This window comes from Monodon monoceros, unplaced genomic scaffold (assembly GCF_005190385.1).
Source record: "Monodon monoceros isolate NGI ecotype Baffin Bay Population unplaced genomic scaffold, NGI_Narwhal_1 Super_Scaffold_3, whole genome shotgun sequence".
Classification (NCBI taxonomy): Eukaryota; Metazoa; Chordata; class Mammalia; order Artiodactyla; family Monodontidae; genus Monodon; species Monodon monoceros.
The window spans coordinates 95,382,445-95,405,958 of NW_021703780.1; the positions used below are offsets into that span (position 1 = coordinate 95,382,445).

Consider the following 23,514-nt stretch of genomic DNA (forward strand, 5'->3'; position numbering starts at 1 on the left):
AGACGTTAAGTAACTTGCCCAAGGTCACGCAAATGTGTAACTCTTCAGAGACTGAGGGAGGGAGGACGGGAGTGGGAAGGAGGAGAAGCAGATTGAGCGAGCGGCTCAAGAAGATGAATCGACCCCAACGCCCACCAGGTATCTGGAACCCTTCAGCTTCGGGGACAGCTCGCGGGGATGTGGGGGGGGGGCACTGGGTTTGGCCCCGGGGAAACGCGCTGGGAGGACTCTCCCACCTTGTGGGTTGGAGTTCGAATCTGTGTAAGGTTTTTGGCCTGCTCGAGGCTGCTCCAATGGGGTGGGGGCCACCCGCAGGGCCGGGCGGGGCTGTGTTGCCATCTGGAGCCGCTGCGCCGCCGGCCACAGTGAAGGCGCGAGCAGCAAGAGTGCGCGCAGGGCTGGAGGGAGTGCAGCCTCCGCCGCCAGTGCCGCGGCGGCACATGGGCCGACCCCGCCGCCGCCCCTAGCAGCTCCGGCGGCCCCCGTCTCGCAACCTGCCGCAGCTCCGGCCAGCCGACCAGCCATGTCGCTCAGCGGAGCCTCTGAGCGCAGCGTCCCGGCCACCAAGATTGAAATTACCGTGTCCTGCCGGTGAGCGGGCCACGCTGGGGAGGGCTTAGGCATTGCCCCAGCACCACCCAGCTCCGGGGCTCAACGCGGAGAGGGGCTAGACCGCTGGGGAAGCAGCATTCGGGAAGGAAAATCGCGGCTGCAGACTCAGGGGAGTCGCTAGCGGACTCGGGAAGGGGGTTTCCTGGAACAGCTCCAACCACAAAAGAGGGCTCAGCCTGCGGCTTCAAGGGACGGGTCTCGGGGGTCCAGTAGGATCTGCGCCCCAGGAGGGCAAAGTTCTGGGGGCTAGCCCTCTTTCCTGGGCCCTTGGAGGCAGTCCAGTGCGCAGAGAAACGGTTCTTGGGCGGAGATTTCCGGTGTTGTCCAGGGTGCTGATAACGCGGAGGCCCCCCCACCCACCCACACACACACCCCCAAGCCGGAGGTAGTAACGGGGGAGGGGAGTGTGATGTGAGCCCCGTGCCTCCCCAGGTGCCCATCTCTGGGCAGGTTCGAGGCGATGGGCTCCAGAATGATCCACCCCGTGTCCGTCTGTCTGTCCCTTTCTCTAGGAACCTGCTGGACCTCGACACCTTCTCCAAGTCCGACCCCAGTAGGCGGCACCAGGGCCAGGAGGGAGGGAACTTGGGGTCCGGGAAAGACTGAGGGGCGGGGAGGGGGTGCGGGCCGACCTGAAGTCCTTCCCTCCCCGCCCCCGCTCCCGCCTGCAGTGGTGGTGCTCTACACGCAGAGCCGGGCCAGCCAAGAGTGGCGGGAGGTAAGTCCTAGAACCCTTGGCCAGTCCGGAGCCGCCCCTGGGAATCACCTGCCCCCTTACAGGCCTCGCGCTGACTCTCCGCTCTCCATTCAGTTCGGACGGACCGAGGTGATCGACAACACGCTGAACCCAGACTTCGTGCGCAAATTCGTCCTCGACTACTTCTTCGAGGAAAAGCAAAACCTGCGCTTCGATGTGTGAGCCCCGCCCCGGATCTGGCTTGGACCGCCCCCCGACCTCGATCCGCCCGAAATTCCGGATGGCTCCGCCCCCACGCGGGCCCCACCCCCCACCCCCGGCCTGGCTCCACCCCCAAGCCCTGTTCCGTGGCACTCCGAAGGGCTCGGCTCAGCCTTAGCTCCGCCCACAAGTCTAGGTTGGCCCTGCTCTTAGGTCAGATCCAACCCTCCGCCCCTTCCCAAGCCCTACCTCTGACGTGACCCTGCCCCCAGCAGACCCCGGACTTGGCCTCGCCCCGGGTCTGACTCACAATGACGCCGACTCCTGCCCAAAGGAGGTCCAGGTTGAATTCGGGTGCAAGGCTGCCCCTCCTTCCACCCACAGTTTTAACCTGGACTCGAAATCCGACTCCTTTTCCAGGCTCTCCCACCAGCCCCGCCCCATGTTGGTCCCACTCTCTTCCCAGGTACAACGTCGACTCCAGAACCAACATCTCCAAACCGGTGAGCGACCGTTCACTCACGGGCTGGCTGGGCACGCAGGCGGCGCTCAGTGTGTGTTAAACGACCCTCCTTAGAACCCTCCTCCCCCTCAAACCCGACTCGACCTTCTTCGGCCCCGAACCTGCCCTCCCTGCCCTCCTCTCCTGCTCCTGCCTTGGTTTCCCGCCTGTGCCTCTTACTCACTGCTACTCTTCCTTCTCGACTGCTGCTGGGACCCTCAGAAGGTGAGGCTGAACGGGGCTGGGCGGGGGCGACATGTGTGGTGTGTGAAAGGCGAGGGGTGGGATGGTATCTTGGCTTAAAGTGATGGCAGGACCAAGAAGGGCAGCTTTCCTGGGGACCCCGCGCCTCCTTTAAAGCCCCGGCCGCGTGGTTCCGCTGCCTCCAGTCGCCGTGGTCAGTGCAGCAGCGTCACCAGGGCTGGGCTGGGACTCTGCGCCGCCAGCCGGTCCTCGCCCCGCTGACTCTGTATCCCGGCGCAGGATTTCCTGGGACAAGCGTTCCTGGCCCTGGGAGAGGTGATCGGAGGCCAGGGCAGCCGAGTAGAGCGACCCCTCACGTGAGCTGAACCTGAAGGGGAGCGGGGGAAGGGTGGGCCTCCAAATGCTCCTCCTAAAGACACAGCCGACCCTGTACTGATGGAGGCTGGGATTCCCCTGGTCAGGGGCCTTCAGTGGCTTCCATCACCCTCCCGGGAAAATCCAACCTCCAGGGCTTTGCTCAAGTCAGTCTCAGGCCTGACGGATCTTCTGTCTCTCTCTTTCCTCACCCTTTTCATTCTTTTTCTAAGTCTGATTCAACCTTTAAGGTCCACTTCCAAGCCTTTCTCCTCCAGGAAGCTTTCCTCACTAAATCAAGTTCTCTGGAATTTACATTACATTCACTCACTAAATATTTATTAGCTTGTTTTGTATGCTATACCCTGTGCTAGGCGCCAGGGATTTATCCATTCCACAGACACTACTGGGCATATACTCACTCTATGTCAGCCACTGTTCAAGGGGCTTGGGTTGCAGTGGTGAACAAAACAAAGGTTCCTGCCCTCAGGGAGCTTATATAACAGAAGGGGGAGAAAAACAGTACAAAACTGACATAATAAATAAGTAAATTACATAATATATTAGAAGACATTAAATATTGAGGAATAAAGACAAAGTAGAGCAGAATTAGGGGGACTGGAAATGCTGGGTGGGTAGGTGTTGCAGTGTTCAACAGAATGCTTGAGCAGGCCTCCTAGAGAGGTAACTTCAGAGCAGTGACCTGAAGGAAGCAAGGGAGTGCGCTGTGCAGATATCTGGAGGAGGAATGTTCCAGGCAGAGGAAACTGCCAGTGCAGAAGTCTGATGTGTTCAAAGAGCAGCAAGGAGGCCAGTGTGGGTGGAAGTGCGTGAGCAGGGGGAAGAAAGGAGAAGGTGAGTTTGGAGCATTGACAGTTAGAGCCTTGTAGCCACTGTAAGGACTTCAGTTTTTACTCGGAGTTGGAAGTCACTGGAGGGTTCTGAGCAGAGGACTGATACGATCCGACTTGCTTTCAAAGGATGCTGCCGGGTTGAGACTAAACCTTGGGTGGACAAAGGTAGAAGTAATCCACGGTGCTAGCAGTGAAGGAGGGGAGAATTGGTCAGATTCTGGATGTATCTTGAAGGTGGAGCCAACAGATTCCTGACAGATCGCATATGGATGTGAGAGGATAAGAGGAGACAAGGATGATACCAAGGTCTTTGGCCTGAACAAATGGAAAGATGGAGTTGCCATAAACGATGATTTTTTTTTTTTTAAATGTGAGGGAGGAGTAAGCTGTGGGAGGAAGTCAACCAGGAGTTCAGTCTGACCTGTTGAAATTCATAATTTTTATTAGACATCTGAGTGGACATGTCAAATAGGCAATAAGAAACGTGAATCTTAGGTGCTCTTTAAGGACATGAGATTAGATGAGATCACTAAGGGAGTGAGGAGAGAGGGAAGATCAAGGACTCCACGAATTGGAGCTAGAAAGGGAGGCTGAGAAGGATCATTAGTGAAATGGGAGGGTAACCGAGAGCAGGTGGTGCTGTCCCGGCAGCAAAGTGAAGGATGTTTATCAGGGACAAGAGAGTGGCCAACCATGTCAAATGCTGCTGCAGGTCAAGTAAGGTGAGGATCGGGAACTGGCCATTGGGTTTAGCCAGATGGAGGTCGCCGGTGACCCTGACAAGCAGAGTTTTGAAGGAGAGATGGGAGTGACAGCCTGGTTGGGGAGGTTTAGAAGAGAATGGAAGAGAGGAATGGGAATTAGGAATCTTTGAAGCGGTTTTGCTGCAAAGAGGAGAAGAGAAAAGGAGGGGTGGCTGGAGAGGGAAGTGAGAGCAAGAATAGGTTTGTAATATTTTAACATGAGAAAAATTATACCACATTTGTATGCTAATGGGAATGATCCAGTAGAAACTGAAAATTTGACATAATAAAAAGAGGGGAGGGACTTCCCTGGCGGTCCAGTGGTTAAGACTCCATGCTTCCAATGTAGCGGGTGTGGGTTCAATCCCTGGTTGAGGAAGTAAGATCCCACATAACGTGTGGCGTGGCCAAAAGAGAAAAAAAAAGGGGGGGGAGAGTTGCTAGAGTGACGTCCCTGTGCAGGCAAGAGGGAGGGTGTGGAAAGTAGCACACAGTGGAGGGGTAAGTAGGCACACGGATAGTCATTTATAGCAACGGTAGGAAGGCCTCGTGTTGGAGAAGATACTGGAGGCAGGGTAGGTGCGTGGTGGGTCTGTGGACACTCCCCCTGGTTGCTTCAGTTTTGTCAGTGAGGTAGCAAACAAGGCCACTGGCCGAGAGTGAGGAGGGGGGAGGAAGAGTGAAACTGCCATCTCGCAGAACTGGAAACGCGAAGGGACTCGGGGTGTACGGTATGATTAAGGACCCTCTTGAGGTTTGTGGTCACACATTTAAAATGAAAGCCATTAGCATGAATGTGTGTTTTCCTCTGGCCATATTCAGTTGCACAGGTGTAATACAGGTTAGGCAGAGAATTGGATTTAACTAGGGCTGTGGTTCTGCCAGATAAGTATATAGAAGTGAGAGAGGGTACGGGAAAAGAAGTAGGATGCAAGGGAGTGATTATTATAGTCCAGAATGACTGGAATTCACACTGGGTGATGAGATGAGGGAGAACATTAAGGAAGCAAAGAACAGTGAGAAGGCAGTAGGATCAGCGACTCGGCTCTGAACGTGCAGGTGAAGAGTCCCTGTACTCATTACGCTCTGTCTTTTTAAAGCACAGAGAGTCAGAGATCAAAGGAGCCAAAGAAATGGTTCAAATTCTCATTTTAAAGATGGGGAAAACTACATAGCAAGCTGGAGTCAAAACTTGAACTGAGAATACTCTTAACCTAGCTTCCTCTCTACCACACTTTTGGATCCCATGGGGGTTAGGGTTTGCAGGCCCATATCAACAGGGTCCCTGACTGCTTGGAGACCCAAGGCAAGTTGGGGATGGGTATCCTGGTATGCACCCTTTGGGCACATGGAAGTGTCCCTTCTTGGGTCAGAAGAAGATAAGGCTGCCCTGGACTTTTTGATCTCACTCTTCACAGTCTTCAGAAAGCACAGCATCTTTGACCTAACAAACCAGCCCTTTTGCTCCAGATCTGGATAGAAATTCCTCTCCCTCGTTAGGATCGCTACATCAAGCTCTACTTGCCTATTGGCTTTGACATCCCACCTTCCCCTGGAAGCTCCCTGAAGGCAGGGTCTAGCAGAGCTGGAAAGTGCCAACTGGCCAATTCATACCGAGAACAGTGTCTGGTGTGTCGTAGATGAAGAGCCTGCTTTGAGAAAGAGAACCACCTTCATATCTACCAAGCTTACCAACTGCTTTTCCTTCCAGGCATTCATTCTGATCTCTTCACAACCCTGAGAGGTGGGCAAGATTCCCATTACATAAAGAGAAAACCAGGGCCCAAAGAAAGGGAAAATAACTTGCCCAGAACTCTAAATCCTATGTCTTTCCTATGCTACCATTATGATATGTCCACGTAGGCTAGGTTAACCCCTTCCTTCCAGACTAGAAACCTTCCCCAGTCAAAGTCAGGTCTTTCCCCACCAGAAGCCACCTAGGACAGAGGTGGACATACTCGGGACTGTCAGTCAATGACAGATTGGATCCCCTGACCTACCCAATCCCAGATTGGCCACCCCAATTCTTGTTTCCTACTCTCCCCTCTCCCCTCACAAAGAGGCTTTTTCTGCTTCCAGGGGTGTACCAGGCAAGAAGTGTGGGACCATATTGCTGACTGCAGAGGAGCTTAGCAATTGTCGGGTCAGTAAGGGCCACATACTAGACCCAGGAGGCTCTCTTCTCTCCCCAAACTCCCTGTAGTGGGCTGTCTGAGTTTGTGAGCAATTTGAGTGTCAATAGCCCAATTTCATCCATAGGATATTGCCACCATGCAGCTGTGTGCAAACAAGCTGGACAAGAAGGACTTCTTTGGGAAATCAGACCCCTTCCTTGTGTTCTATAGGAGCAATGAGGATGGCACGTGAGTCACTGCCCCCACTGTGACCATGGGCCCATTAGGGCTCTTAGCCTGGGACATCTTAGACTCCACCGGGACCTGAGCCCAGAATCCACTCAAGGCAGTGCCTGATATGTGCTTGAATCTCCAAGAGTATCAGGCCCTGTCTCTGGGCTCAGTCCTACCCCAAAGGCAGGTTCCAATCCTCCTGTCCTCTCCAGGTTCACCATCTGCCACAAGACGGAGGTTGTGAAAAACACGCTGAATCCTGTGTGGCAGCCCTTCAGCATCCCTGTGCGGGTATTGTGCAATGGAGACTATGACAGGTCTGCTTCAGCATAAGCTAAGGAGTAAGGGGACAAGGGCGTGAGAGTGGGGTTCCTGGGCCCAAGAATGAAGGTAGAAGGGTCATAATAGTGTTGGAGGATCCTACTCAGTGAGACAGAGTTTTGGACATGGAGATGGGTGCATGGGGAAGCAGACGGATAGCCACATGGATGAATAGGTGGATGGATGGATGGATGGATGGATGGATGGATGGATGAATGAAAGGGCAAATGAACAAATGAGTGAGCAGATACATGGATGGGTGGTCAGATGAATAGATAAACTGGTGCATGACTAGATGGGTATGTGGATGGGTGTATAAGAGGACTGGTGGGTGGGTAGAGGGAGATGGATGAATGGATAGCAGATGAATGGATGAGTGGACTGATGGGTGGATTAATGGGTGGATGACTAAATGTGTGAGAGGATGAATGGGTATATGAGAGATTGGTGAGTTGGTTGGAGAGGCAGAGGGATGACTGAAAAAGCAGGAGCACAAACAGGTGGAATGACAGGTAGATTGATGGATAGACACATGAATGGATAGCAGAGGGAATGGATGGATTAGTGGATGAATTAGTTGGTGGATGAGTGTAAAGTAGATGGATAGGCTGACCATATGATCTAACAAATGGGCAGTATGAAGATAGGTGAGTGGGTAGCAGGATGGATGGGCATATAAGTGGATGGTTATGTAGAAGAATGGATGATCAGATGGACAAATGTCAGATGGCTGGATGTTTGGTTGGATAGATGAATCCTTCTTGATAGAGGAAATGCTTACAGTTTTTGACCATTGAGAATGATGTTTGCCATGGTTTTGTCATATATGGCCTTTATTATGTTGAGGTAGTTTCCCTCTATGCCCACTTTCTGGAGAGTTTTTATCATAAATGGGTGTTGGATTTTGTCAAAAGCTTTTCTGCATCTGTTGAGATGACCATATGGTTTTTCTTCTTCAGTTTGTTCATATGGTGTATCACATTGATTGATCTGCGTATATTGAAGAATCCTTGCATCCCTGGGATAAATCCCACTTGATCGTGGTGTATGATCCTTTTAATGTGTTGTTGGATTGTTTGCTAGTATTTTGTTGAGGATGTTTGCATCTACATTCATCAGTGATATTGGCCTGTAGTTTACTTTTCTTGTAGTATCTTTGTCTGGTTTTGGTATCAGGGTGATGGTGGCCTCATAGAATGAGTTTGGGAGTGTTCCTTCCTCTGCAACTTTTTGGAAGAGTTTGAGAAGGATGGGTGTTAGCTGTTCTCTAAATGTTTGATAGAATTCACCTGTGAAGCCATCTGGTCCTGGACTTTTGTTTGTTGGAAGATTTTTAGTCACGGTTTTAATTTCCTTACTTCTGATTGGTCTGTTCATATTTTCTATTTCTTCCTGGTTCAGTCTTGGAAGGTTATACCTTTCTAAGAATTTGTCCATTTCTTCCGGGTTGTCCATTTTATTGGCATAGAGTTGCTTGTAGTAGTCTCCTAGGATTCTTTGTATTTCTGCAGGGTCCATTGTAACTTCTCCTTTTTCATTTCTAATTTTATTGATTTGAGTCCTCTCCCTCTTTTTCTTGATGAGTCTGGCTAAAGGTTTATCACTTTTGTTTATCTTCTCAATGAACCAGCTTTTAGTTTTATTGATCTTTGCTATTGTTTCTATTTCATTTATTTCTGCTCTGATCTTTATGATTTCTTTCCTTCTACTACCTTTGGGTTTTGTTTGTTCTTCTTCCTCTAGTTCCTTTAGGTGTAAGGTCAGATTGTTAATTTGAGATTTTTCTGTTTCTTGAGGTAGGCTTGTATGGCTATAAACTTCCCTCTTAGAACTGCATTTGCTGCATCCCATAGGTTTTGGGTTGTCGTGTTTTCATTGTCATTTGTCTCTAGGTATTTTTTGATTTCCTCTTTGATTTCTTCAGTGATCTCTTGGTTATTTAGTAGCATATTGTTTAGCCTCCATGTGTTTGTGTTTTTTGTTTTTTTCCCTGTAATTGATTTCTAATCTCATAGCACTGTGGTCGGAAAAGATGCTTGATATGATTTCAATTTTCTTAAATTCACCGAGGCTTGATTTGTGACCCAAGATGTGGTCTATCCTGGAGGATGTTTTGTGTGCACTTGAGAAGAAAGTGTAATCTGCTGTTTTCGGATGGAATGTCCTATAAATATCAATTAAATCTGTCTGGTCTATTGTGTCATTTAAAGCTCGTGTTTCCTTATTAATTTTCTGTTTGGATGATCTGTCCATTCGTGTAAGTGAGGTGTTTAAGTCCCCCACTATTATTGTGTTACTGTCGATTTCCTCTTTTATAGCTGTTAGCATTTGCCTTACGTATGGAGGTGTTCCCGTGTTGGGTGCATATATATTTAGAATACTTATATCTTCTTCTTGGATTGATCCCTTGATCATTATGTAGTGTCCTTCCTTGTCTCTTGTAACATTCTTTATTTTAAAGTCTATTTTATCTGATATGAGTATTGCTACTCCAGCTTTCTTTTGATTTCCATTGCATGGAACATCTTTTTCCATCCCCTCACTTTTAGTCTGTATGTGTCCCTAGGTCTGAAGTGCATCTTCTGTAGACAGCATATATACGGGTCTTGTTTTCGTATCCATTCAGCCAGTCTGTGTCTTTTGGTTGGAGCATTTAATCCATTCTCATTAAGGTAATTATAGATATGTATGTTCCTATTACCATTTTCTTAATTGTTTTGGGTTTGTTTTTGTAGGTCCTTTTCTTCTCTTGTGTTTCCCACTTAGAGAAGTTCCTTTAGCATTTGTTGTAGAGCTGGATTGGTGGTGCTGAATTATCGTAGCTTTTGCTTGTCTGTAAAGCTTTTGATTTCTCCGTCAAATCTGAATGACATCCTTGCCGGGTAGAGTAATATTGGTTGCAGGTTCTTCCCTTTCATCACTTTAAATATATCATGCCATTCCCTTCTGGCTTGTAGAGTTTCTGCTGAGAAATCAGCTGTTAACCTTATGGGAGTTCCCTTGTATGTTATTTGTCGTTTTTCCCTTGTTGCTTTCAATAATTTTTCTTCTTCTTTAATTTTTGTCAATTTGATTACTATGTGTCTCGGCGTGTTTCTCCTTGGGTTTATCCTGCCTGGGACTCTCTGTGCTTCCTGGACTTGGGTGGCTATTTCCTTTCCCATGTTAGGGAAGTTTTCGACTATCATCTCTTCAGATATTTTCTCGGGTCCTTTCTCTCTCTCTCTTCTCATTCTGGGACCCCTATCATGCGAATGTTGTTGTGTTTAATGTTGTCCCAGAGGTCTCTTAGGCTGTCTTCATTTCTTTTCATTCTTTTTTCTTTATTCTGTTCTGCAGCAGTGAATTCCACCATTCTGTCCTCCAGGTCACTTAGGCGTTCTTCTGCCTCAGTTATTCTGCTATTGATTCCTTCTAGTGTAGTTTTCATTTCAGTTATTGTATTGTTCATTTCTGTTTGTTTGTTCTTTAATTCTTCTAGATCTTTGTTAAACATTTCTTGCATATTCTTGACCTTTGCCTCCATTCTTTTTCCAAGGTCCTCGATCATCTTCACTATCATTATTCTGAATTCTTTTTCTGGAAGGTTGCCTATCTCCATTTCATTTAGTTGTTTTTCTGGGGTTTTATCTTGTTCCTTCATCTGGGACATAGTACTCTGCCTTTTCATCTTGTCTGTCTTTCTGTGATTGTGGTTTTCGTTCTACAGGCTGCAGGATTGTGGTCCTTCTTGTTTCTGCTGTCTGCCCTCTGGTGGATGAGGCTATCTCAATAGTTCTTACTTTATAGAATGATTGTTAAATTAAATTAGTCTGTGAAAGTGCTGAGAACAATACCTGGAATATAGTAAGACTCAATAAGTTGTAGGGAATTCCCTGGCGGTCCGGTGGTTAGGACTCTGCCCTTTCACTGCGGAGGGCCTGGGTTCAATCCCTGGTTGGGGAAATAAGATCCCGCAAGCTATGTGGTGCAGCCAAAAAAAAAAAAAAAAAAGTCAAGAGTAAAGTATAGTAACAGCAGTATAAATATCAGTAGTAGTAGTAGTAATAGTGGTAGTGGCAGTAGATAGTTGGGTATGTGCATGGACTGATGAATAGATAGGACGGATAGGAGGAAGTTTGATAGAAGGACAGATGGGTGGATTGGAAGATGATTTATGTATAGTTAAGTGGGTGGGGGTGTCTCAGATTTATCATACACACCCAGCCTACGTTTATCTCCTGCATTTCAGAACAGTGAAGATTGATGTGTACGACTGGGACCGGGATGGAAGGTAGCACTGCCCCACATAGTACTGCCCTCTCCTATAATTAACACAAACAGTTCCCTGAAATATGTAGTACATTCACTAGGAACCCCAAAGTAGCCTTGGGAGCCAGAAAGGTTGATGACAGATGCCAAGACCTTGGGTACAACTGATGCCCTCAGTTGTCTCTCTGGTACACTGTCTCTTCCCTTCTCTTCCCCTTAGCTTGGTCCCCCTTCTAGCCCAAGCCCCAGTGCCCTGCAGCCCAAGCAGAGGCACAGATAGTGGAAATAAAAGACTGGTTTCAGGCTTCCCTGGTGGCGCAGCGGTTAAGAATCCGCCTGCCAATGCAGGGGACACGGGTTCGAGCCCTGATCCAGGAAGATCCCACATGCCGTGGAGCAACTAAGCCCGTGCGCCACAACTATTGAGCCTGTGCTCTAGAGCCCACGAGCCACAACTACTGAGCCCGCCCACCACAACTACTGAAGCCCACACGCCTAGAGCTTGAGCTCCACAAGAAGAGACGCCACCGCAATGAGAAGCCCGTGCACCACAACAAAGAGTAGCCCCGCTCGCTGCAGCTAGAGAAAGCCGCGAGCAGCAACAAAGACCCAATGCAGCCAAAAAATAAATCAATTTAAAAATAATAATAAATAAAAAAAAATAAAACTAATGAGATTACCTCCCAGTACTCTAATGGTTTATTTAAATAAAAAAAAAAAAAGACTGGTTTCAGAGATGTCTCCAAACCACCAGCAGTTGTTGCTTACCTACCTCTGATCTCATTGCAGTCACGACTTCATCGGTGAGTTTACCACCAGCTACAGAGAGCTGAGCAAGGCCCAGAACCAGTTCACAGTGTATGAGGTGAGAGCTCCAGCCCTGCCCAGGTTGCCCAGGCCCTCCATCCTAGTGTGCTCAGTCTGTGGTTCCCATCCTGTTTCCCACCATCACTGTTATCTTCTTCACTTAGGTACTTAACCCTCGGAAGAAATGTAAGAAGAAGAAATATGTCAACTCGGGAACTGTGAGTACTCCCTAGAGCCCTGTCCCTCCCTGGATCCTTCTGTCTCTATCCCCACTGACGTAGCATGACATGGCAAATGTTGAGGGTATGGGAAAGCTGTTGGCACAGATTACTTGGATATAGTAATGTTGGATACAAGGTGGCACCATTTAAGTTTTTGTTGTGTTTTGTTTTTAATTTTTTTTTCTCTCACCTAAGGAAAGTGTTTTGAAATTTACTCTTTTGCAGATTTTGGGGGAAAACCTAAGTTATATTTCCCAAGTTAATATATTTTTGGAAATCCAAATGTTTCTGACAGCTTCCCCTTTTTGCCCTTTCAGAAATTGGACACGGTGGGATAGGGGGTGAAATCAAGTGCGTCTTTCCCTTTTTCTACCCTAACTACACTTTCCAAAGTAGCAGGGCTGCCTCTTCTGTCCCGCAGGTGACGCTGCTTTCCTTTTCTGTGGACTCTGAGTTCACTTTTGTCGATTACATCAAGGGAGGGTGAGTCACAGGCCAAGCTTTTGGCTGAAAGCCCAGCAATGAGTTACTCCCAGTTCTGAGCCTCAGTTTTACTATTCATTAATGGTCAGGGTCCAAAGAGATCATGAGGATAAACTTTAAAACACTTGGCAGACTACAAAGTGCTTTATAAAGTGCAGAGTGCCGCCCACCTTAGTTCTCTCCATGGGGCTGCCTTTCAACCCGAGCTTCCAGCCCGCCCTGGGAAGATGACAGACCAGTGGTTTTCAAAGGTGTCCCCAGTAACCTTACTGGGGCCCAGGCAGAAGATATGTCCAGGCAAGAGGGAGAAGCCAAGAAAGAGGGAAACGATAAGCAGGCTGTAGGGGACATCCTGCTTGGTTTAGGGGACACAGGCTGACCTCAGAAAGGTACTTGTTTTCTCTAAACCTCACTTTTCTCCAGTGTAAAATGGAGCTGTTAAGTACTACTTCAGGACGATAGTAAGGGTTAAATTAAATTCCATCGCGCCCGTTATGTCATGCAGCAGGCATTTAATTCTGCCACCCAAAGCGTGTTCAGTGGGCCAGCAACATCTGCCCCACTTGGGAGTTTGTTAGAAATGCAGAATCTCAGGCTCCACCCAGACCATCCAGTTCAGAATTTGCATTTTAACACGATTCCCAGGTGGCTTATATGCGTACTAGTGTTTGAGAAATCCCGGTATAGTAAGTTATTAGTCCCTCACTTCTCAATCCATCTATTTCCCCAATAGGACGCAGCTGAACTTCACAGTAGCCATTGACTTCACAGCTTCCAATGGTGAGGCATGGATGGGGGAATGGGGTACGGAGGAATTCTAAAGAAGTCACTAGGGATTGGCCTGGATTCCAACCTGGGAATAAGAGTTAAGCTACCCAGAAAGCCCAGGCTTGAGGCAAGGCCCAGTCAGGCTCATACTGGGGCAGGAGTGTCGTGAGGAGATTACTGGATGTAATGGTAGGAGAGGGTACAGAAAAATAAGTGGGTAAATGGATCAAAGAAAGTTGAAAGGATAGATAGGTCTACAAACTTGAGAAGCAGATGAGTAAATGAATGGATGCGAGGGAACAGGAGTGTAATGAGAGATGAATAGGTAAATGGGTGGATGGCTGGGTGGGTGGACAGACTTATAAACAGAGGGGCAAATGGGTAATGAGTGAGTACGGTGGGTTAGACAGGTGGGTGCATGAACTGGTGTGTGGGTGCACAGACGCTCAGATGTTTAAATTGGGGAAATGGATGAGTGGACAGGTGAATGGATCCATATGAGGATAGACAGGCAGGTGAATGAATGGGATGGATAGGGATGGATAGAGATGGATGGATGAAAGAATATGGCTATATGGATGGATGGGAAAGAAAGAGAAATAGCAGGTGAACAAGTGAATGGATGGATAGATGGATGGATGGTTAGGTGGGTGGATAGTTGGATAAGAGAATGGAGAAGCAGACAGATGGATATGAATAGGTAGACTGAAAGATGGATTTATGGCCAGTGGATGGGTGAACGGATGTATGAGTATGTGGATGAACTGATGGATACATATAGGGGTTGGTGGATGGATAGATGGATAAATGAACATTTGGATGACTGGGTAAAATAATGAGGGAGTACGTGGGTAAAGAGTGGATGAATGGATAGGTGGATGGATGCATACAATGATAGGCAGGTGAACTAATAGATCATCAAGATGACCATGAGGTGGGGCTCCTGTTTCCCTATAGGGAATCCCCTGCAGCCCACCTCCCTGCACTACATGAGTCCTTATCAGCTCAGCGCCTATGCCATGGCCCTCAAGGCAGTGGGAGAAATCATCCAGGACTATGACAGTGACAAGCTGTTCCCAGCTTACGGCTTTGGGGCCAAGCTGCCTCCCGAGGGACGGATCTCCCACCAGTTCCCCCTGGTATGGTATGGCCAGAGCCTAGACTCCATGCCCTGGCATCTGGCCCACCCAAGTTGACAAATTCTTCTGCTTATGTCTCTTCTAAGGGTCAAGGACCTGCCAAGTAGCAGGAGGAGCTAGGAGAAGGTGGCAGAGCAGGGAGGGGGCAGGTTGGAGGGGACTCTGAGAGACAGCGATGCAAGAAGGAAAGAGTGAGCTAGGATCAGCCCAGCAGGGCATCTTCCCTGACAGAACAACAATGATGAGGACCCCAACTGTGTGGGCATTGAGGGCGTGTTGGAGAGCTACTTCCAGAGCCTGCGCACGGTGCAGCTCTACGGGCCCACCTACTTCGCCCCTGTCATCAACCTGGTGGCCAGGTAAGGAAACTGGGTGGGGCTGGGGGAAATTAAGGGGACCCAGACAGTGAACTGACTTCCCAAGAATAGTTAGGACCACTCTGGGGAGAAGGTGAAATTTTCAGTGTTGGCCAGGCTCTGTTATAAAGAGGTTACATAATGCCTTATTCTGAGGTAGAAAGGGTGTCAACAAACTACCCCAACCCCACTCCCTGGGAACAACAACCCAGGCCTCAAGTTTGGGGAAGAGAGAAGGGCCTACAGAACAGTGGGTAAGGCACAAGTTTGGGCATCAGACCTGGGAGTGATCCCAGGTCTACCACTCACTAACCATGTGACCTGAAGCAACTTAGCTTCTCTAAGCCTCCATTTCATCCCTGTAAATAGGTGTAATAATGGATAACCATAGTACCTTCTTTATAGGGTTATTGGAAATTTAAAATTAGATAACAATATAAGAATGATTAGGACTTCCCTGGGGCCCAGTGGTTAAGAATCCGCCTGCCAATGCAGGGCACACGGGTTCAAGCCCTGGTCCGGGAAGATCCCACATGCCGCAGAGCAACTAAGCCCGTGCACCACAACTACTGAGCCTGAGGTCTAGAGCCCGTGAGCCACAACTACTGTAGCCCGCGCGCCTAGAGCCCGTGCTCCACAACAAGAGCAGCCACCGCAACGAGAAGCCCGTGCACCGCAACGAAGAGTAGTCCCTGCTCGCCACAACTAGAGAAAGCCCATGCACAGCAACGACGACCCAACGAAGCCAAAAATAAATATAAATAAAATTAATTAATTAAAAAAAAAAGAAATTACAAACTCTTTAAAAAAAAAGAATGATTAGCACAGTGTGTGGCCCATAGTAAGTGCTCATGGTAGATTAAAATGAGCTTAAGTTGCAGATTAAACTATAGAAGAGTAACTTCTAAAAACAAAAGAGTAACTCCAAATTTTCAGAACAAAAACGCAATGCAAAGAAAATCCAGCTCATGTAACAAATGATTTTCTTAAATGCAGATAAAATAAAATGACAACTAAAACCAAACATATGTCAGTGAACCTAAAGTTTTTCTGATTGAATAAAAAATAATAAGTAAACCGTAGTATGCTAAATAGAAGAGACCCATCGAAAACAAAGTACCTCAGAAAACTTGAAAGTAAAAAGATGAAACAAAAAAAGAGAAGAAAAGTGGAAGGATTTCAGGGAGACTTGGATGTCCAGAGACTTGCCTTTTCTCTAATAAAGAATAGTTATTTTTTAATTCGTAGTGAGATAATAGTTTCTTTAATTACAAAAGTAACATAACATTGCTGTAGAAAATTTCAAGGATGGAGAAATTAAATAAGAAATCACCCAGAATATGGCCCATGGGAATGTGGATGTATATATAGTTTTTGACAGTCTTCCTTATGCAACCATAATGGCAGTCAAATTACATGTAATATTTCACTACTGAGTTTTTCACTTAATAATGGAACCTGAGCACATTTTTTTGTTATTATTAAACAGACTTCTTAAATATTATCTTGGGCAAGTTCACTCATTCATTCATTCAGTCAGTCAACATTCCATAAAGGAGAATGTAGCATGAATGTGGGCTGTGGGGCTAGACTAGCTAAGTTACACCCACTCTACCACTTACTAGCTGTGTCACTTTGGGCAAGACTCTTAACCTCTCTATGCCTGTTTCCTCAGCTGTACATGGGGAGAATAGTATCATAGAGCTGTTGTGAGGACTAACTAAATTAATATTTGTCAAGCACTGAGAACAGTGCCTGCCACATTGTAAGTGCTATAGGTGTTAGCTATTACTGGTACTATTATTATCATTATTACTATTCTAAGGGCATCTGTGTGTGCTCAGTTCTCTGCTGGGGCACTAGAGACTCACAGATGAATCAGATCTAGGCTCAGCCCTTGAGATCTCCTGCCTCGGTGCAGGAGACAGAAATATAAACAAATCATTACCTTCTGTAGGCCGGAGCTTCCCAGACTTTTCCAGCAAGTTGCCTGTTGGCAAAGGCAAACAACCGCTTCCCCTAGGGGAAACTGGGGGCACAGCTGAAAGCAGCCAAGCTGAAAATGTCTTTGAAATCCCCATATTTTATCTTTAAAATGCATGCAAATTTACATTCTTCTGATATTGTGTCCGTGTTTGCTATAATTTGGGGGGGGGGAGGTGTTTTAAGTGTACTTAGAGTCATCTAGCTTCATCCACCAAATCATATAGTATAATGAGTGCTTCCGGTATCCTGTGACCTTGGGTTCCCCTTGGTACACATGCTGGTACCCTCAGGGATGTGAGAACACATTTAGAAGGGCAGACAGCCCGTCTTGGTGGGTGGCATCCTAGAAGGCAGAGGGAGAAGGAGAGTCTGAGAGACCCAAGGCAGTCTAGTCACAGAGGGGACTGACTGCTTGGCTGGGTGCAGAGGGCAAACTGGACTTTATCAGAGGAAGATGCACAGAGCAGGCCTGGCAGCAGGAACCACATGTGAAAAGCACAGAGGTATGAAGGGTGAGCTCGGTAAACAGTGAACAGTATACTCTGAGCAGAATGTGCAGTGTGTACGGAGGAGTATCCAGAGAGCAGGCTGGAAGGAAGACTGGAGGAATCAAGAGCTCAGGCTTTAGGTTCAGTTGTTCAAGCGTGGGCTTGGACCCCAGCTGCACCACCCCTTGGGGATGCTACTTAATGTCTCTGAACTTCACTTTTCTCATTTTAAAAATTGGAATAAAAAATGTGCCTACCTCATAGAATGGTGGTGGGGATTAAATTAGATCACGTATGTCAAGAGTGCGGCTGTGATTTTGATGATCACAGACGACTCTTTGTCGTTTCCCACCCCACAGCCAGGTGGGGCACAGACTGGCCTTCCCCAGCCAGTCACCCAGCTCCAGGTCTAAATGGCCTTGGGAATGCCAGGCATCAGCAGGGAGCCAAAGATGTACCTCCCGTGCCCAACGCCCTTCCATGCCCCCCAATGCCCTGGCTCACAAATCCCTTCATGAGGGGGCCATTGCCCACTGCTCCAGCCTCATCTCTCTTCTGTGGCCCCACGTGCACCCCCTAGAACACACTCTCTTGGTTTGTACGTGCTATTCCTTCTCTCTGGAACACTTTCCCTTTACCCTCCCCTCCTCCCCCCACCCCACCTCCACCTCCACCTGGCTAACTCCTACTCATTTTTCAGGTCTTGGGTTAGATGTCATGTCCTCAAAGCCCTAACCTCACTGCATCTTAGTGGTGAAAGCATCCATCACCCCGCAGGACAATGTCCAATTCTCTGCTGCATGCTCAGCCCCAAACTTGGTGCCTGGCCTGACACATAGCAGGTGTGCAATGATTATTTGCAAAATGGTGAGTGACAGGAAACAGTACCAGCCCAAGCCTATGAGGAGGCTGCAGCCAGGATTCAGGAACGGATCATGGCCCACTCCCACCCTGGGCCCTGGGCAAAATGAACTGGAGCTATTTGAATTCTCCACTCTCACCACGCTTTCCTCCTTCTTTATATCAAGCTTAGATATCAGCACTGTCCAACAGAACTCTGCAATGACGGAAATGTTCTGTATCTGTGATGTCCTATATGGTAGCTTGAAAAGTTGCTAGGGGGAACAAGGAACTGAATGTTGAATTTTATTTAACTTAATTAATATAAATTTCAATAGAGGCTACCTTACTGGAGAGTGCAACTCCATCCTTTCCAATCCACACAGGGCCCGACACTGGAGGTCAAGAGACCAGGTCTGCCACGGCCTTTGTGCTCTCTGAGGTCTCGTTTCTCTTATATGTAAAATAAGGGGACTAGAGTTAATGACTTCTGAAGTCCTTTTCAGATCAAAAAATCTTGGATTCAAAGACTGATAGTGAGAGAAGGGAAAGGAGCTCTGGGAGCAGCTGTTAGACTGGCTGAGGACCCAGAAGCCTAGGCAATGGGATGTGGTCAGCAGAGGGGAGAAGGGAGAGAGGAGAAATGGGTGAGAGAGGGAAGAAAGGAGGCCTTCAGTCTTTGGTCTTGTTCTTGTATAAATACCAACATCTTTCCAGGGCCAACAAAGCCCTGTGTGGTTTGGGCCCCACCTCATTTCAGTCACATGGTCCACTCTGCTTCCTTCACTTTCTGGGCTCCAGAAAGTGTAGGATTCCTCCAGTCCCATTATGGGGCCTTTGTCCATGCTGTTCCTTCGACCTGGAATAATTCTCCCCCTTCACTTAGCCTCTTCTCCGTCCTCCTCTCCTTTATCCTCAAACATTGTTTCCTTAAAGAAGCTTTCACTGACCTGGGCCATGTCAAGATCCCCTACAGGACACTGTCATAGCAGTGTCTCTTTCTATCCCAACTCTCATCACAAGTGCAATTCTATAGCTATTTCTGTGATTCTTAGATCAGCATCCCTCTCAAGGGGACTGGGATGGATTTTTTTTTTCTCACTGTGTACCTCCAGTGCCTAAACACAGTACCTGCTATAGTGAGTGTTCTATAAATGTGACTGGAGGGATGGTAGGTGGGGCAGGCAGCCAGGTCTGGGGAAGGATCATGAGCTTCAGAAGCCCCAGTCCTTGACCACTGCTTACGTGCTGGCTGTGGAAGTTTTAGGGACAGGACATTCCTTTGAACTCTGGGCTTTCAGCTGAATTCTGATCTTGGCCTCTCACCCAGGGCGGCAGCCAAGATCTCTGATGGTTCTCAGTACTATGTTCTGCTCATCATCACTGATGGGGTCATCTCTGACATGACACAGACCAAGGAGGCCATTGTCAGTGTGAGTCTGAGGAGGAGGGCTTGGAAGGGAGGGGTCACTGTTAATAACCGTGAAGGGGTTGAGATTTTACCCTACACGCAAGCTAACAAGTCAACCTGCCAGTTTCATGGATGCTGGCAGCAGACACAAAAGCAAAGGACTGTGGGACTTCCCTGGTGATCCAGTGGTTAAGACTCTGTGCTTCCACTGCAGGGGGTATGGGTTCGATCCCTGGTTGGGGAACTAAGATCCCACATGCCATGCAGCGTGGCCAAAAAAAGCAAAGGACTTTGCTATTCCCAGCAATAGCAGTAGCTCAACTATCAGCATTGGCTCTGATTCACTAAGTCCCGCTTCCCACAAGATAATGTGCAGAGGGCCAGATGACACCTGTACCCACAGTGGGTTGCATTATAGAACAGAAACCCTAAGTGTAGAGAGCCCGAGTCTTTTATAATGGGCAGTAAGCATGCCTTCCCTTTGTTCCAGTGCAAGATATTATACTGGACAGTAAACAAACCTGCCCTTTGCTCTGTAGGAAGACACTGTATCTTTCAAGGCAGTTACATATGGAGACATCCTTGAAAAGATAATCTGACACAAAGGGAATCAGTGCTTCTGCTTGTAAGATGTGCAGAAACATCACACACACAGAATTGTCTCCCAACAGCCACTTCCCTTGTTGTGCCTGCTCACCCCAACCATTTACCCTCTTTCCCTCACAGGCCTCCTCACTGCCCATGTCCATCATTATTGTCGGTGTGGGACCAGCCATGTTTGAGGGTAAGATGGGGGGTGTCCATGAGTGGGACCAATAACGGGAAAATAGGGGAGGATCTGGGCACCCAGGCCTGCCTCATAGAAAAGATAGGATGGATGCCTGTGCTGGACTTTGGCCAAGTCACAGACCTTCTCTGAACCTGTTTCCTCATCATAACCGAGGCTGTTGATACAAATACTTCCCTCCTGGGGTTCCTGGGATGAAGGAATGCGTGGGAGGGCATAATAATAACTCCATTACAATGCCTAATATTTGTAGGACTTTGATACAACCGTTAGGCATTCTCGTGATGACTCCAAAGGGGAGCTAAGAGGGAGGGGGCAACATGGGTTGGTGTGGGAAAGGCCAATCAGCTGAGGGGTGTCTTTTCCGCAGCAATGGAAGAGTTGGATGGTGATGATGTGCGCGTGTCCTCTAGGGGACGCTATGCAGAGCGGGACATCGTTCAGGTAGACCTGACCCGGGAGAGGAAGTCATGGAGTCAAAAGGCACGGTGGGAAGGAGAGGCTAAGTTAGCAGCTGTTCTCCTTTACTGCCTTCTTAATCACCTGCCTTTCTTCCCTTCACTCTTTCAGCCTACCTACATTCATTCAACAAACTCTTTTTGAGAAACAGGCAGGTTGCTGCAGCCATCGTGGATTCATAGTGTAGGAGATCCCAAGGCTCCTGCCCTCTAGTGGAGGCAACCAATAATAATCACACATCTCATTAGATTGTGATAAGTGCTCCAGAGGGACACCAAATGCCACAATGAGAGCCTATAACAGGGACCTGATTAGGTAGGGTAGTCAGGGAAGGCTACTACGAGGGAATGACATTTGAGCTGAAATCTAAAGGAGGTATAAGCATTACAGGTAGAGAAGCAGTACGTGAGAAGGCCCTTAGGCTCAAAAGAACTTGCCCAATCATGGAGAGGGCAAGAGGCCAGGGTGGCAGGATCACAGGGAGTGAGAGGAAGAGGAAGCCAAGGCCTTGCCAGTCATGGTGAAGCTCAGAGCTTTGTTCTAAAAGAACTGGAAAGCTCTTGAAGGATTTTACGTAGAGAAGTGGGGTGGTCAGACTTGCATTTTAAGACATGCAGAGATGCTGCAGGACGGTGGACTATAGCAGGGCAAGAGAGAAGGCAGGTAGACCCGTTAATGAAGAAGCCTTTGAAGTAGTACAGGGGATTTGGATGGGAATGGCAGCAGTAAGGATGGAGAGAAGAAGCAGTTTCAAAAGATTATTTAAGAAAAATTTCCAAGAGTTGAAGATTTGATTAAATGATGACAGGGAGCAGGGCTTCAAGGATGATTCTCAGTTTTCTATACTGAGCCACTGGGTGAGTGCTAATCCCATTTACTGGTAAAGAGAAAGCTGGAGGAGGAGCAGATTTGGCAGACAAGCCTAGAATTCCGTTGTAAACACATTGGGCTTGAGGTATCTAAGACCAATGAAAGGAGATGTGATATGGACAAGTAAATATGTGGCTCTGGGCCTTAAAAAAGAGGTCAGGGATGGATGTATAAATTGGGGAGTCATCAGGGAACAGGTTTTGTTTTTTTTTTAATTGAAGTATAGTTGATTTACAATATGTTTCAGGTATACAGCATAGTGATTCAGTATTTTTAGTTTATACTCCATTAAACGTTATTACAAGATAAAAGCTATAATTCCCTGTGTTATACAATATATCCTTGTTGCTTATCTATTTTATACATAGTAGTTTGTATCTCTTAATCCAGGGAACAGTTTGTAAAGTCACAGAAGTGTATGAAATCACCCAGGAAGAGAACTGAGAGAAGGCACCAGATTTAGAGATTAGGTAGACCCAGAGGACTGGGGGTGAGGGTGGGGGGAAAGGCATCCAGAAAGTTAGGAGAATCTAGAAGAATGTAATGTGTCAAGAGGGGGAAGTGTTCAGGAAGATTATGGCCAAATGTAATAGAAAGCTAAAGAGGAGTCAGCAAGATGAGGCTGACAATCATTGCCCTCTGGACTAATTTGGGAAAATGGTGCTGTTGACATCGTTAGCGAGAGCAGTTTCAGTAGACTACATGAAGCCAAATTAGAGTGGGTTGAGGGTGAACAGAAGGTGAAAAAAAAAGTGGGTGGAGAGAAAGCAAATGTAGAAAGCTCCTCAAGATGGGGGAGAGAGATAGTGTGATATTTGGAAAGAGATGTTAGGGGGTCAAAGAGGAAGCCTCCCTACTGCTGCCTTCCCCACTCCCCTCTCTTCTGTCCACCACCCACATCTGATTGTCTGTGCCTGTCCCAGTTTGTCCCATTCCGAGACTATGTCGACCGGTCAGGGAACCAGGTGCTGAGCATGGCCCGACTAGCCAAGGACGTGCTGGCCGAGATCCCAGAGCAGCTACTGTCCTATATGCGCACCAGGGACATCCAGCCTCGCCCTCCACCCCCTGCCAACCCCAGGCCGACGCCAGCTCCAGAGCATCCCTGAATAGCCCACCTATCCAAAGCCTAGCAGCCTACTCACCTGCCCACCCACTGCTTCTGCTGAAAGCCAGAGGCACCTGGAACCCTGGGCCTCACTGGAAGGCCAGCTTGGAGGATCGGTACTGGCTGGTCGAGCCCTCTGCCCCCTCAACCATAGGAGGGCCTGGCACTCCCTACCTTCATGCCAATAATAAAGCTGATCTCTACTCCAGTTCTGTCTCATGGGTCTTGGGGAGGGAGGGACCCAGGATCTGGGGCCACACCAAGAGAAGGAGGGGGCAAGGACAGTTTCAGCTAGGGTTCATCCCCATCCTAACACACATTCATCTAACACTTGAGACATTCTTCAAATACGTTAAGGAACAAATGAATCTTTATGTGTGTACATTTTTTCTGAGGGGAGAGGCCCATAGCTTTTATCAGATTCTAAAAGGGGTTCTTGACCTCCAAAGGGGTCAGCTTTAAGATGATTCTGTATAACTCTGCTCTAATCCATCTAGTCCAAGTTTTTTGAGTGAAGATAATAAAAGAGTTGATATTTTCTTTGAGTATTCACTGCACGTCAGACACTGTGCTAGGTGATTTACAGGTATCATCTTATTCAACCCTCACAACAATCCTGTGAGGTAAGCACTGTTTTATCGCCATTTTACACACGAAGAAACTAAGGCTCAGAGAGGTTAAGTCACTTATTGTAGAGAACCCAA

General features: G+C 47.8%; 1 protein-coding gene across 12 annotated transcripts; it reads left to right on the plus strand.

Moving 5' to 3' along the window:
• Positions 1 to 23,012, plus strand: CPNE9 (copine family member 9). Of its 12 annotated transcripts, XM_029243714.1 has the most exons (22): positions 1 to 138; positions 468 to 591; positions 1,125 to 1,165; positions 1,284 to 1,330; positions 1,424 to 1,527; positions 1,977 to 2,013; positions 2,235 to 2,237; positions 2,496 to 2,572; positions 6,247 to 6,310; positions 6,427 to 6,530; positions 6,728 to 6,832; positions 11,068 to 11,109; positions 11,877 to 11,952; positions 12,059 to 12,112; positions 12,537 to 12,598; positions 13,332 to 13,378; positions 14,324 to 14,505; positions 14,737 to 14,864; positions 19,506 to 19,608; positions 20,313 to 20,370; positions 20,744 to 20,817; positions 22,626 to 23,012. In XM_029243714.1, the coding sequence occupies exons 1-22, from the start codon at positions 33 to 35 to the stop codon at positions 22,809 to 22,811; spliced, it is 1,824 nt and encodes a 607-aa protein (XP_029099547.1). In that variant the 5' UTR covers positions 1 to 32; the 3' UTR covers positions 22,812 to 23,012. The 12 variants fall into 12 exon arrangements, with proteins under 12 accessions (XP_029099547.1, XP_029099548.1, XP_029099550.1 ...); XM_029243715.1 differs by lacking the exon at positions 2,235 to 2,237; XM_029243717.1 differs by lacking the exons at positions 6,247 to 6,310; positions 6,427 to 6,530; positions 6,728 to 6,832; positions 11,068 to 11,109.
• Positions 23,013 to 23,514: the final 502 nt, after the last annotated feature.